The following is a 14,980-nucleotide window of genomic DNA, read 5'->3' on the forward strand; positions in this document are numbered from 1 at the left end:
CTTATGGGAAATATCTAATTTGTAGGTCTGCTTACATTTCAACTGAAACGACTTAAAAGAATCATACTGTATCTTAGAGTATTTGTGTTTCAACTGTACTGACTTAAGACAAATAGGAATATGCTTTTCTGCTCAAAATTTTGATATTTGAAAACTCTTAAAGCTGGGCTATCTAATCACCATTACTGAATTATTATAATTATTGCTTTGGGAACTAGAATCTATTTACTGGTGATTAATTCTCTACAGTATTTTATTCTAAAAAGATCTGGCTGATATTAAGAAACAACAAATTAACCTCCACTTACAACTACTTCTTTTATTTTTTTAAGCAGTAAACTTTAATAACTTGTAAAAACTAGAAATAACCTCAAATATAGACTGAGACATATCTTGTTAATTTAGCTACAACCTGAGGCTTAATATAGAAGTGTATTAAATATGTACTATTAAAAGAAAGATCTAAAAGAGTGCTATACAAAATTGGTGGCAAAATTTTCAGTCTGCTGCTTAAAAACTGGCTTTTTTCCCCCCTAGAATTTATATACCCCATGCATCATTGTGCTTTGTTAGATGCGTGCCTATAAAATCGCGAAAATGGAGGCTTTTCTGGTAGCAAAAGGGTTAAGTTCTTTTTCCTTTACCAGTTTCGAATTACAATGAGAAGCCTCTTCTTCCCCAGCAGGGTTGTGCTTACATTACTCTTTAGATCTCCCTTGAAGAGGGCTGGTATATTTGTGCCTGCTGGAGGTGGAATTAACAGTAAGGAGGAGAAAGGGATTGAATGGATTTACAGGAAGGTTTGCAAGTAAATTCAGGGAAACACATTTACTTGAATAGTAGAACCTTGAGTCTTATTTTACACTAAGACGACACAAAAGATGTTAAAGTTATCACCAAGCTGCCGGACAAATATATATTCCAACACCAAGGTGCAGATCAGCGTAGATCTGTGATTCAGAAATCAGGATTTGTCTTGGAAAGCGCTCAAGGGTTGAGAAGAACTCAAGAGCAAGTGAAGATAACTGGGAACTACAGTTTATCAGAAGATCAACTTTCGTTAATTCAAATACCAAAGGCCTGATTATCATAAATCCATATAGGAATGCCTAGGTCATCTGGTCAAATAATATTAGCCGTCTCCTGCTACATCAATGCAGCAAAAACTCTTAACAACTGTGGATAATTGGAAATCCGAGTTTCAGCTTTCTTAGAAATAACTGCTCTTGACATATTCCAAAATATTTAAAATAGGGCAGGAAAATCAGTGAGGATGTTGTGTTCAGAAATGTCACTGTCATGAAGAATAGGTAAATTTGTTTTTTTCAGCTACTGGGAAAGTGTACCTCCTAGGAACTTAGATTTTTTTTTTTTTTTTTAAGAGGACAAGAAGGACTAAAAATATCAACATTTTGCTTTTGGACAAAAATGCATCTGACTGTATTTTTACTTAGGGGTATTGTGGGTTTCCTCTGGAGCTGCTGGGTTCTAGTGGGTTATGCAAAAGGAGGTTTGGGAGACAATCATGTTCACTCCAGTTTTATTTATAGAAGACTACGGAACCATGAAAGACGGGAAATACAGAGGGAAATTCTCTCTATCTTGGGTTTGCCTCACAGACCCAGACCATTTTCACCTGGAAAACAAGCTTCCTCTGCACCTCTCTTTATGCTGGACCTATACAATGCTATGGCCAATGAAGAAAATCCTGACGAGACGGAATACTCAGTGAGGGCGTCCCTGGCAGGAGAAACCAGAGGAGGAAGAAAGGGATACCCAGCCTCTCCCAATGGGTATCCTCGTGGCATACAGTTATCTCGAACGGCTCCCCTGACCACCCAGAGTCCTCCTCTAGCCAGCCTACATGATACCAACTTTCTGAATGATGCTGACATGGTCATGAGCTTTGTCAATTTAGGTATGTTGTTCGTTTATTTGTTAATCTATGTTATTACAAAGTGGAAGTTTTCCTAATGGGAAAGTAGCTGCCTGGTAGGTGGTCATGTTTATATAAAGTCATTTTCTATAACTCTCCTCTCCAGCTTCTGTTTCCTTTCTTTCATGGATGCAATCTAAGATTTTGCCGTAGGCAACAAAGTCATATATATACATATATATACTTAATTTTTTTCTTTTTAAAGGACAAGCTAAAATTAAAACACTTACGGTTTGGGTGGATTAGGGGCTTTTCAGATCTTGTTAAAATTTCAACCTTGCTTAAATGTATGAATAAACAGGTGATAGTCTAAGAAAAGGAAAATTTATGAAGATAGCTGTGCTATGGGCAAAAAACAATTATAATAATAAAAATGAAAAAGAAACATTTGCAGATGGAAAAGTAAAAATGACATTCTGAACCACTTTTTTGTTAGTAATTTAAAAAACATGTAAGTATATATTTATATGCCACTTAAAAACTCTCATTTAGGGGAGGCAACTACTGTGAAAATATTGATGTGAAATTAACTAAGATCCAATAATATTGTAAATGACTACTTTCAAAGATTTTCAGGGGGAGATTCGGAAATCCTGAGAAAAATATTTTAGAAAAGGAGTTTCAAGCTAACATTTCTTGACTGTAATGATTAAAATATATCATGCCTATTTGATTTTTTTTCAGAAGCAAGGGAAATGTAAAACATGCTATGATGGTCTTTATCTATACAAAAGTTTCCTATCCATTTGAGATAAAAAATTAATTGAAAACTCTTTAATTAGCAGCATTATTAGAGAATGATTTTGAAAATTATGTTTTACTCAGTGCAGTACTGACGTGGTAGTTTTTAAATACTGACAATATCAACTGGTAAATTACTGCCCGATGCATCATCTCATAATAATATTAAAGAGTTGCTATTTAAAATGATTTTACAAGGGCTCTAATTTTCTTAAAATGTTTTAGTAGACACTGAAGGTGAAAATTTACTATCTTCCTTGAGACCTTCAAAAAAATAACATAGAATATACTTATTTTGGAAGACAAAATTTTATCAACAAATTTAATCAACTTGAAAGAATTGAGAACATTTTAATGTAAGAACTTTTCAAACTTTGCTTTGAAAATGCAAATCTGCTCTTACTTAAAATTGACATGTTTTATTATACACAATTAAAAACTTCCTCATATAATGTCTCAAAGAAAATATTCCTTGAAAAGTCAGATAGCCACAAATCCTAATAACACATCGATACTTTTATAATACATGTTGCTTAATATGCTCTGCTCATTTGCTCTCGGCAATTCTAGCGTGAGTGAAGGATAAGGTGCCTAATAAATCATATGCTTCAGGTTAGTAGAGACAAAGCTCTCATTATGAGTTTTAGTAAGCCATCATTGGTTCCCCTAATCAGGTGTCCTGGAGGCCTTTTTTCCTACATATACTTAACAGGTTTCATTTGGAACTTTCAAGCCATTGAAATATAGCTTAATTCTAAATTAGTTTGATTGCTTTTTCCTAGTATAAGTGGCATGCAAATATGGCTCATGGTATGTTTTACTTTACAGCAATTTCTAAAGTATTATTCAATAATTTAGATTAGTTTTAATTTTTTAATAGAAAAATTACACTCCAGCATGATTTACATATTGACAAAGTAAATCACTGAAAAAATCAGTTCAGATCATCTAAAATCTGATAGGGAAGAATGTGTCATGTTAAGTACTTTAAAAAACAATACCTCAGTCATGAAGCTGTCCTAATAATATATTTTACTATAATTGAATATTTTGATCATTCACAAGTGTATTGGTTTTTTAGAAAGGAATTAAGTATGATTTTTGAATCTGTGTGCCATTACCTTTTATAAATCTACATAGAATAAGGATATCAAAACCAATAATGAACAGTTTTATTCAGTGACTTCCAGAACCATTTCTGTCATTAAAGGATACATGTAGTTTTAATCAATGAAATTTTGGTGATATTGTTTGGATTGTAGTAACAAGGCAGTTTATTAACTATCCCATGAAATGCAGTTATTCATTTTCTGTAGAGAAACAACATTGGAGATAAGCTTCAGAAAATTTCTATTTGTCTATTTTTATCAGGCTTGAACAGCTGAGTAGTGATTTATTCTCAATAAGAAACCATATTGTTTTTCTTTATTTAATAATTCCACACTAAATGTCTCACATGAAACTACTGACAAATTGATTCTGATGCTAAGTGAGTTTTTTCCTAGTAGTCTCTGAGGAAAATTGAACCACAGTTTTATTTTATTATCCTTCCACCAGGCCTTCTAATATATCCAAAACTTGCAACCAATCACTGCTTAGTAAAAAGCTTTAACTCCTGCACTTCTTCCATAATAAAATAGGTCAAAGCATATTTAGAAAAGGTAAAAATATAATATCATTAACTGCACTAAGAATTTCAGAGTTTCTTTGTGTAACATTCACCGGCAAATATTATCTGAAACTTGTTTCATGTACTTCTAAGACTCAAGAGGATTTGATTTGATATTTTAGTATTTTGAAAGCGATGTATATAGTGGGGACTAATGGCAAATGATCAAATTAGCAATAGGCAAGGGATTTGTATTGAGGAAGTCACCCGGATATTTAAATACGTGAAAAGAATCTGTTGACATTTCCCATAATAGGTTGAATTATATAAAAAGGATCTAGTAGCATCTTTTTTTATTAATGCTTGCATGTGTCATTTTCAAGTCAAAGAATAGATTCTCCACTATTATCTGGTCATCAGAAAGACATTTTTTTCCAACATGAGTTTTGCTCATCAAGAACAATTAAACTTAATTCAAACTCTGAATCATATTTAACAAAATACTTTTTAAATTTCAGATGAGATTAGTTTTGTGTCCATAAGCGAAAAATAGATTAGAATTTGTTAAAAGACACAACAGTGAATAAATTGCCTTAAGGCCAATGTAAAGAACTAAATATGAAACCAAACACATTATTTTTACCTTTATTTTAGTGATTTGTTCATTTTGAAGAAACAAATATTAATTATTAATTATTCTTTGGCCAACTTTTGTCGATCTCTTACAGTGTAGCTTTTACAGGTTGACTTCTCAGTTTGTCCTCAAAACTGTTGAATATCCGTGGAATTTTTGCTTAGTCAATACCACATTATTTTGTTAGTGACAGAAGTATCTTTCTGGTAATTTTCCTTTTAACTGTCTCTTTTTCAAAAATGTTAAGGGTTAGTTTATATATCAAATATCTATGCAAATGAAAGGAATGATTAGGCAATTTGCTTGCAATATTTAAGTATATCTCCTGTTTACATAAAGATAAACATGCAAGCATTCCTAAGAACTTTTATTTAGAAACTGCTTTTTATTTGATTACTTGGTGGTGGTATAACTAAAATGGCATAAGATTGTAGATGTTTTAGAGGAGATTACAAAAAACAGTAAACGCAGGAAATTTACTTTTTATTATTCTTTGTTTACATGTATTTCTCTGGTAAAGAAGAACTCTAGGTTTATTAATGGTTTTTAACTCACTGATCAGTTGGCTTGGAGTCAAATACTTCTTAGGGATACTTCAAGAATATGTATTAATTCTCAAGCATAAAACTATATAAATGTGATGCTTATTTTTCCAGTATGTTATAACAACATATTTAGCATGTTAAAAAAAATGCTTTCAAAATTTTAAATTAAACCCTTATCCTTTTACTTCCTCAAATCATTAAACTCTCCTGGTACTGGAAGAAAAAAATGCTTATGTCCTCAGTTGACAGATTTGAAAGACATCATTGATATTTATTGTTGTTTTTGGCTGACTCAAGTGCCCAGTGAAGAGGACTTTATATACAGATCTACCTAAAGATGCCTATCTATGGAGTCTCTCCAACAGCGTTATTAACACGTGTGTAACATAAACACACCCATAAACACATGCAAGATTTTCTTTTAGGGAGGGGGGATGGGATGGGAGGGAAGACGATCTCAAACCTTTATAGTACACATTTATGGATTCTGTCTGGAATAACAAATGCTACTATTGAGTAAAACAATCATTCTTTAAAACTTTTAACTTTCGAAGAGAAAAGAAGTTGCTGAGGATGGAAACCTTCTTCTCTCTTCAACAAACCTTGGCATTCATAAATGTGCCCTGACAGATTCTTCTTCTCCTTTAAAGCTATTTTATTGTTAGATGATGTGCATGGCTCCAGAGAGCGTTATAATCATAGTTTAATTAAAAGGTTTTTTGCACGTGTTAATAGTCGCTCACAAGTAGCCAGTTTAAAAGTTTAATAAGAAGTAACAGCTGGAAATAAGAAGGTGTGATAACATACTCTGGAAGGGCTTGGGTCGGCCTCACCCCCCTTCCCCAGTTCCTTCCCTTTCATTCTTCCATTTTTTTTAATATCGCCTCCCTCTCTCTTCACCCCGGCTCTCCTCACACTCTGTGGCCTTTCCTCTTCAGTTCTATGGTCTTTCTAGCCTCAGGCTCTCTTGGCACCTCTCTCCTTACTGCCCCCACCCTTCCTGGGGTCTGTCTTTGGTCCTAGTTTCTTCATAGCTGGAGGCTTAGATTAGCTGAAAATCAATTAGTTACAGCTTGATTATTTAGGAACAGTCTCCTGTTTTCTCTCTAGTTGAGAAGGAAAAGGTTATGATGTGCCAATTGCAGCCTCCACCCATCAGGAGAAAAGCTCCCCAGGGCATCAGCACTGCTCTGGCTCTTGCCATCCCCTGTAATTGTTTCTCCACCAACCCATTCTTCATCGCCTCCTCACCTCTCCCTGAGGATGCCATTGACAGAATTCAATTGTTTTTGCCTTTACTCTTTTATAACATAATTAAAATTTAAAAGGGAAAATTTAAGGGAAAGTGAAAAACAACAAATGGTAATCAAAATAAAATTCTTTATTAGTTTACAAAATGCTTTTGCTTATATTATTTTTATTTAATACTCTTGTCACGTCTGCGAAGAAACTATTTCCTTTTTAAGTTGAAAAGAGATGATGAGAGCGGATAAAGAGATCAAGAGTAACAGCTGGAGGCAGACAACGATGAGGATGAGACAGAGAAAGAAATAAAATATTTTTTTAAAAGCCCATGGAAGAAAGAAAATGAATGAAATGAGTCATTAGAGGCTGGTCTTGGGGTTGTGCAGGTGGAGGACACGTTGGGAAATCCTCAGTCCACCTCATACTGACACAGCAGCTAATTCAACATCCCCAACCACATCAGCTCCAGGGGAAAACCCTTTCATCCTTCCACACTGAAATACCGAAGCGGGTAGAAGGGAGGGGGCTCTCTGTGTGTGTGTGTACAAGGAGCATACAGACGGCTACTCACATGGACAGTCATAAATAATGGAGTAGCGCAGCTTGAAAAAACCACAGGTTAGGGGAAGAGGCTTCCCTGACGCACAGAGAGGGGCTGAGATCAGAGGAGCCTCTGAAAGGGTTGGAGGGGAACAATGAATCCCTTGTTCTAAGTAATATTTATGAGTGCTTCTTTGCACCTTAAGTTCACATTTTATTGGCTCGGCTGTGGGGTCTCCCCATTCGCTCATCTCTTAAAATAATACCCTTGGCTAAGATATCCTTTAAAGCACACCAGTCAGCTCTGACAACCGTCTCATTTATTTGGGGAAAAGGGATTTGTTGTGATTTTGATGTCAGATTGGGATGTTTAAGATCCAGTTATGGATCTTAACGTTACCACAGTAAGATGAAAATAATAGTGGGAGTATTCACCTGCCTTTTTCGGAGATGTTTACAGGAGTCCACATAACCAAGTAGTAACCCCTGATTTGCATGAGTCTTGTCTAAACGGTTGTGGTAAAATTATAATCTAAAAAGAGAGAAACAAAATCTACTAAAGCGTATAATGTTTCCAATGAAAATAAAACAATAATTTGTAGATTAGTAAGGGTCTTTAGTAGTTTTGAGAGAAAAGAAGACAACAACAAACCTCCATACGAGAACAGAGTGCGTATCCTTCCTCTACTCGGAGTCGGTATCCTCTGCTTGGAGCACGTATCCTCTACATGAGTGACGTCAATGTTACGTACAGCTTAGGGACCAAGACCTTGTATAATGTTAAATCATTTGGTATCGAAATTAAACTAGAGTGTGTGTTATTTTGTAATTTCTAAGATGATGAAGATCCCTGTCTTCATAATGATGTGTCCTTTCATTTTTCTTTTCATAAACAATGGAGCGTCTGTGCTTGCATTAGAAGACAACTCTGTATTTTAGAAATAAATGTATCTTAAATTATCCTTTAGAAATTGTGTTTACTTAATTTCTTTCTGGAAGTAAATAACAGCTTTTATTGTTCTTGTTGTCTAATAGCCTTCCCGGTGTTGTTAGCAAGAAAGAAAATAGTTTTTAAAAGTCAGGATTACCAGATGTAAATCTCATTTAGATTTTATTCAGGACTATGAGACATGTCAAAATCAAAAGATTTATTAACGTTTACAAACCCCTTCAGCTATTTTTTAGGCTGTCATGATATGAGAAATTCAATATTTTTTGTCGTGCACAGATTTTCTGTCCCTGTCGTAACCTTATCATTAGCCTTCCTAGATAGCTTTGATGGTACATTTTCGGAACCTTAAGTCCATGGCATATTACTGCTCAAATGACTTTAAGGTTTAATTATAAATTAAACCTAATTGCTTTCCTTTCTGTGCTTCCACCACAGAAGCAGAGTAGCATAGAAGAAGCCAGACTGCCTGGACTGGAATCCTGTATTCTACACGTTCTAGCAGTGTGACCTCGGGCAAGTTACTTAAAATCTCTCTGTGCCTCTGGGTCCTTATCTAACAAGTGCCGATAATGGTAGCACCTTCCTCACTGGGTGTTGAGAGGGTGAAATGAGTTCATATGCATCCAACTTTAAGAACAGTATTGGGAACGTAGTGAGACCTCAATAAATGGCCCTTGTTGTTATTAGATTTGCATTCGTATCCACCATCTGTACCATATGTACAGGAGCAGCTACATAATTTTTGGAGCCCAATGCAAAATGAAAATACGAGGCCCATTGTTTAAAAATTATCAAGAATTCCAAGATAATGGCAGCAGATTATTAGACCAGGGGGTCCTCTTGCGTGTAGTGCCCTGTGCAACTACATAGGCCACGTGCTCATGAAGCTAGCACTGCATCTTTGATGATATGTTGTGATGGCAGGAGATGGCAGGAGCCATGCCCTGCTTATCCCTAGTGGTGTATCAGGGTCCCAGAAGGAAAGAGATAGCATGTGCAAACCGGATCATTTGAGGAGAGTTTAATATTAATAATGTTTATAATGTTGTCGGCAGGGCTTTTTGTCAAAACAGGGCATAATGCAGCGCCTGGAACAGCAGGGGAGCCTTCATTATTCCTGGGCAGGGGGCAGAAACAGTTACCAGAAAACTCAGAGGAGAGCTGCATGGGGAAGGTACCTGACAGGAATTGTGGCTTTTGTTAGAGATGCCATACAGCCCACCGGTAGATACTCAGCAGGGAGGGAGACCAAGGAATAAATACCTAGAGAATACTTTTCTGCCATGTTTCCCATTGGCTGATACTCACTGAAAGCCAGAGGGCCATGGAGCGTGTTTGCACAGCTCATGAAAGTCAGCCTCTTAGTGCAGAGAACAGAGTAGAGGAATGTGGAGAATGGATCTTGAGGCACAAACTGAAGATATTTGGCATAAATACATAAATGAATATTGGGTGTTAGGCCACCAAGAGTTCTAGAATCACTTCGATTTCAGTGTAAGTTACTGAGATATATGTTAACCTTTGCCCTACTTAATTTGTTACACAATTCAAGAGATAATCATAATTTAGTGTGAGAGTTAGTTACTTCACAAGTTAGTGAAGTAAATTGGCAAAAACAGGCATGGTATGCGGAAAAAAATTCTTTTTTTTTTAAAGTCAATAAACTTTTAAGTAATTTCACATGTTATGATTCCTTCCACTGCCAATCACCTTAGTTCCGCCAAAGTTTGAGTCATAATCTTCAAGATAGCGCCTTTTAAAAAGAAATTTTACTCAGTCCATGGTTGTCAGGTCAGTCAGTTCACAGTTCTTTCAGTTGGGCTTCTTTCTCTGCTTGAATATGGACATACTTTAAAAATTCCCGACCTGTAATCTTTGGGATCCAATTTCTTCAACCAATTTACTTTGGAGCCACGTTTAGGGTCAGAGTCAATGGATCTGCCTGGTTCTCAATGTGAGACACCCTCTAAACATGAATAAGTTCAAATCATATTCACTGCTAAGGTCTCTCACCCTAGAATAGTATAGACCTTGGGATATGCCAATACCTAAGATTAAAAAAAAATTCACTATTAGGTCTTTTATATGGATCAGTAATTTCATATTCCATATTAAAACTATTTTAGAGCAAACTAAAATTAAAAACAAAAACCCAGGGGGAAGTAGCACTTTCAGATTGCAATATGAACGGTAGACTACAATTGCCAATCAAAAAACCAGTATAGAAAGCACTAGAGAATATGCAAATATGTAGAGCAAATATGAAAAGCAATCGAGTTCTTGAGTCTTTAGGTCTCTTTATTTTCAATACTATGTCATTCTTCCTGAATTGATCCATGACTGTGTGTTAAAGTTTTTTGAATTCTGAGTAGAATCATCTGGTATTCTGCACAGTTAATGTTGCAGGCAGAAATAATGTTAGAATGAGGTAAATTGGGATTATGGTCTTTGTTCTTTGCCTCCTTTCCTCTCCCCTGGCAGAGTTCCTTTGATTCACAGAGGCAGAATTTACTGGAAGAGCAGGTATGTCTGCTATTTAGTTCTCATAGATAACCAACCACTAAGCCTTGAGGCCAGAGCCATCCCTCTGCCCTGTAGTCGGGCATCGAGTAGAAGTGCTCCTGTCCAGCAGAGTCTAGGTTCCCCTTCAAAGCTGCTAAGGATGGGAATTTTCACCTGATTTTACTCCTATAATCATCAAAAGCAAAGGAAAAGAGAGTTCAACGTGGAAATTGTGTAGGCTCGTCTACAAATAACCTTGATGCAGGCGTTGAAGTCTTATTTAGTGGGGAAGAAGTGAAGGTCATGAATTAAATAGGCTTTATGGTTAATGTTTTGTAGATGTTTTCTTTGCTTGGAGTGAGAAGGGATTACTTGCTTCTTTATCTCAGTGAGGTTTAAGTGTAAGGGCTTTGGAGTCACGCTGGTTTACCAGCTTTGCCTTAACAGCTGCATATCCTCAAGCAAACTATTTCACTTCATTGGAACGGTTTCCTCATCTGTAAGCGGAGATCATAATAGTGAATTGCATTTGAGATTTAATAAGGTAAGGGTATGGGCCTTTAAGCCTACATGAGAAAAGTACTCGTTGGTGATCACTACTGCTACTACAACTACTTGTACTAGAGTAGAATCGATGGCATTCTAAAGTTGGAGGAGATCTACACCAAGTCCACTGGACTTTGTCAAATAAATGCTTTGCTGAAATTGTAGAACATTAGGCATGTGGCTTTTCCTCCTTCCAAAAGAAAATGAACCCTTGAATTTCATTGACTCTGTCTTCAAGTTGGACTGTGGATGGATTACATTCCTTCATCAGGGTGTCCTGGAAAAGGTCAGTCCACAACAGAGCATTCAGGTGACTGTGGAGCTGCCCTTTGAGCACCCAAAGGCAACATTTGCTGTGATGTGCTGCTGAAAGGTGCTTTTCATATCGCCTTTGGTCAGATTCCTAGAACGAACCCACGGATTTACTTCAGTTTCAGATATTACTTCTTCCATTTCCTTGCTTGTGATGGAGAAGGGGAAACTGATTGCAGGCCAAAGTAATAATATACAATTAGAAAATACTTGGTTGTGAAGACATGAGTACTTTCTAAAAGACCCTTTGAAAGAAGGAAAAAAAATCTAGAAGAGTTCTAAGGCTTATTTTCAACAAGCCAACTTGTTTTTTTAGTTTTAGGTTTTTAAAAAGTTGATTCAGAATGAAAATCTTGAATAAACTTCTGAACTCTAAATAGGAAAGCCAATCTGCTCAAATAATCATTCAATTTGGGAGCTTTTTATATTGTCTGTAACTCAAATCATGTTTGAATTTAAGATTTTCTGATTTGTACCTATTCTCATTACTATTTGTACTGTTTGTATCATAATTTTATTTCTACTTCATATCATTCAACCTTAACTATTTTGACTTTCCTAGACTATTTCTTTGGGCTGGGTTTTTTTTCAGAGGACAGTCAGATCTTTCTATTAATTTTCTTGAATGGCTTCCTGTTATAATATTTTGAAGCAGGATGGGAATTTATGGGTTTGATCCAAAAGGTCATACAAAAGTCCATACATGAACTGTGGGCGTCTTCTGTTTATAGTCCCCATATTGTAAAGTCATCACATTGACTTTTGATATTTCATAATAGACCAACTGGGAAAATATGCATTTACTGGTTTTTCATTATTTGGTAACATACTGAAAGATAAGCCATTAAGATTATCTTTGCTAAATTTTTAGTTATGGTGAGTAAAATTCTTAAAATAAAACACGGATTCTGACTGCATATATTGGCATATTCAAATCAACATTTAAGACTCTTCTCTTCCATCCTGCCATCTCAAAAGAGTTATCATTCTACAGTTATTTGCTTTGAGGAAGAATTTTTCAAAATTACGTGAACTGTTTATCATTTTTGTGTGTGTAGGTGATACATTTACAGCATATGAGATCGTCAGGTCAATGTAATTTTAAATTACAGTATAGTTGTAACAGTAGTAATTAGAGTGGCAGTAACAATGAACACAACTCCAGGGCCAGGAACTGGGCTAAGTGATTTGCATGCATTATTTCAATCAATCTGCATCTCAACGGTATGGGTAAATATTTTGTTATTCTCATTTTATTTATGTGAAAACTGAGGCTTATCAGAGGTTAAATGGCTTACAAAGGTCACCCAACTGGTAAATGGCAGAATCGGTACTGGAACCATAATCTGGCTACGGAATTTTTGTTTTTCCCTACTACTTTTTAGCTTAGTAACCACTTTTGAAAATTATGAAAAAAGTCAACTTTTTACAACAATAATAATAATGCTGTATACTTTTTGAAAGCATCTTTATGTGCATTTTGTGATTTCGCCTACATTCCTGCCGTGGATAGCACTCAAAGACATAAATGGGATCCCACAATATACGTCTGTGGAAACTGGAGTTCTGAAAGGTCATTCATTCAGGCATTTGACAAATATAAGCTGATTACCCACTGTTGGGCCAGGCACTGTGCGAAAGCCTGTTCCTGTTTTACTGCCAAGATCACAGGGCAGGGGAGCCAGGCCTAGGCCCAGAATCCCTGATTCCTGTGCCAGGATTTTTTTGCTCAGTGTCACATACTTTAAAGAAATCACATGAAAATTCCAGCACCAAGGAAAGTTAAAAGCACTAACAAACATTATCTAAAAGAACATGTTGTTTTGTTATTTAAATAACCAGGTAGGATTAACCTCCTGTGTATACAGGAAATATTTTTCAAACCTCAATACCTTTAAGGAAATTAAAAGAAAAAAACCTATTACTAGCAAACAGAACCTAAGGGAGCCTTGTAGTCCAAAAATCATAGAGCAAAGGTAGAATCAAGCTTCAACAAAGCTTAGGGGCTCTGTCAGAAACTTGCTTGTGTAGCTGAAAGGCCTTGCTAGTATGGAGGCTCCAGTGGTTTTAAAGGAAATATTTAAAAAGAAGGTTTATGTTTTACACTGGATGCTTAGAGCACATTCCACAGCATAAATGTGGCCTAAACACTCATTATTTATTTGTGTTGTACTCAGGAAATAAGGGTAAAAGTTCATAGAATTTTTCAAAATTAAGTTGTTTGATCTTTCTAAATCTTGACCCCTGACCCTACCTTACTTCTTCAACTGTGTGCTAAGAAGTTGTGTTCAGTGTCTACTTTGTTCCTGTACACACTGATCATGATGTGGATTCAGGTTACAACAAGAGTCAATGGAGATACATTTTATAATGTGGAAATTAACAGAGAATTCCAAGAATTGGTATAAAGACCTCTTTGATACATTGCTTTGAATCTGCTCAGAACATTGGGCATTAGGTAATTATTACTTAAGTTGATTTTTGAGAAAAAGCGACCAATATCTTACAACTATTTACTCTTTACCAACAACCTGCTGTGATTATGAAATGAATATTGCAGCAAAATGCGGAGCTACGTCTACTGGTGTACCATCACAGTTATTGGTGTTTACCTATCAATTCACATCAATGAAACACCACCTCATCAAAGTGAACTAATAAAAGTAGAAGAACTTAAGACTTGTAATGATTTCTGCCCTTCTGGAAACGCACCATCTTCCACAGCTAGCCTGTATTCAGGGCTTATGGAGTGCAAGACAGTGTGCTAACAGCATTTCAAGTGCTCACGTTTAATTCTCACAAACTGACCCTATTTTACAGATGAGGAAAGCGAGACCCGGAGATGTTAAGTCATTTGTCCTATATCTTATAAGAGAAGGAACTGCATTCAGAGTCCAAGCTATTCACTGCTATGCTGTGTTGCCTTTGTAAATGCCATTGGGAAGGCTGCCACTGGGACATTGTTTGAATTCTTTGTAAAACTCTATATGTTTTTCAGACATTTCATGTATTGGATTAGGGATGCTTTCACTTCATTAGTAATGCTTTATATTGTAGGGAAAAATCTCTAATAATGAGTTTCCTAAGAGTTTCGTCCTTGGAGTTGGACTCTTACAGACCTTCTTCTGAACTGGGATGTTGTGGCCCTGGGAAGGAGGCAATTACAATACTCACAAGGCAGAGGGGAAGAAGTACTTTGCAGATGACAAGGGTGCTGAGCTTTGTGCCACCTACCCTGACTGGTCAGTAACATGGAAAGGTGATCTGTGTTGATTCCCACCTTCAAAAGACAGACTCAACAGGAACAGGAGTAACATTTAGCAAAACAGAAAAGAGGCAGAATATCAAAGTTGCAAACAGTAAAAGGCCTCAAAAGCAGTGGCTGGAGATTGGAACAAACTAATACTGAGTTCATTTG

At 36.0% G+C, this 14,980-nt stretch overlaps 1 protein-coding gene across 1 annotated transcript in view; it reads left to right on the forward strand.

The window, feature by feature from the left end:
• Positions 1–683: 683 nt before the first annotated feature.
• Positions 684–14,980, forward strand: part of BMP5 (bone morphogenetic protein 5) — a 115,510-nt gene continuing 101,213 nt past the window's right edge. Inside the window, exon 1 of the mRNA XM_014851756.3 lies at positions 684–1,918. Within this exon, the coding sequence (XP_014707242.1) occupies positions 1,429–1,918 (490 nt within the window). The 5' untranslated portion in view covers positions 684–1,428. The remainder of the gene's footprint in view (positions 1,919–14,980) is intronic.

The sequence above is a fragment of the Equus asinus genome, chromosome 8 (assembly GCF_041296235.1).
Source record: "Equus asinus isolate D_3611 breed Donkey chromosome 8, EquAss-T2T_v2, whole genome shotgun sequence".
Taxonomy (NCBI): domain Eukaryota; kingdom Metazoa; phylum Chordata; class Mammalia; order Perissodactyla; family Equidae; genus Equus; species Equus asinus.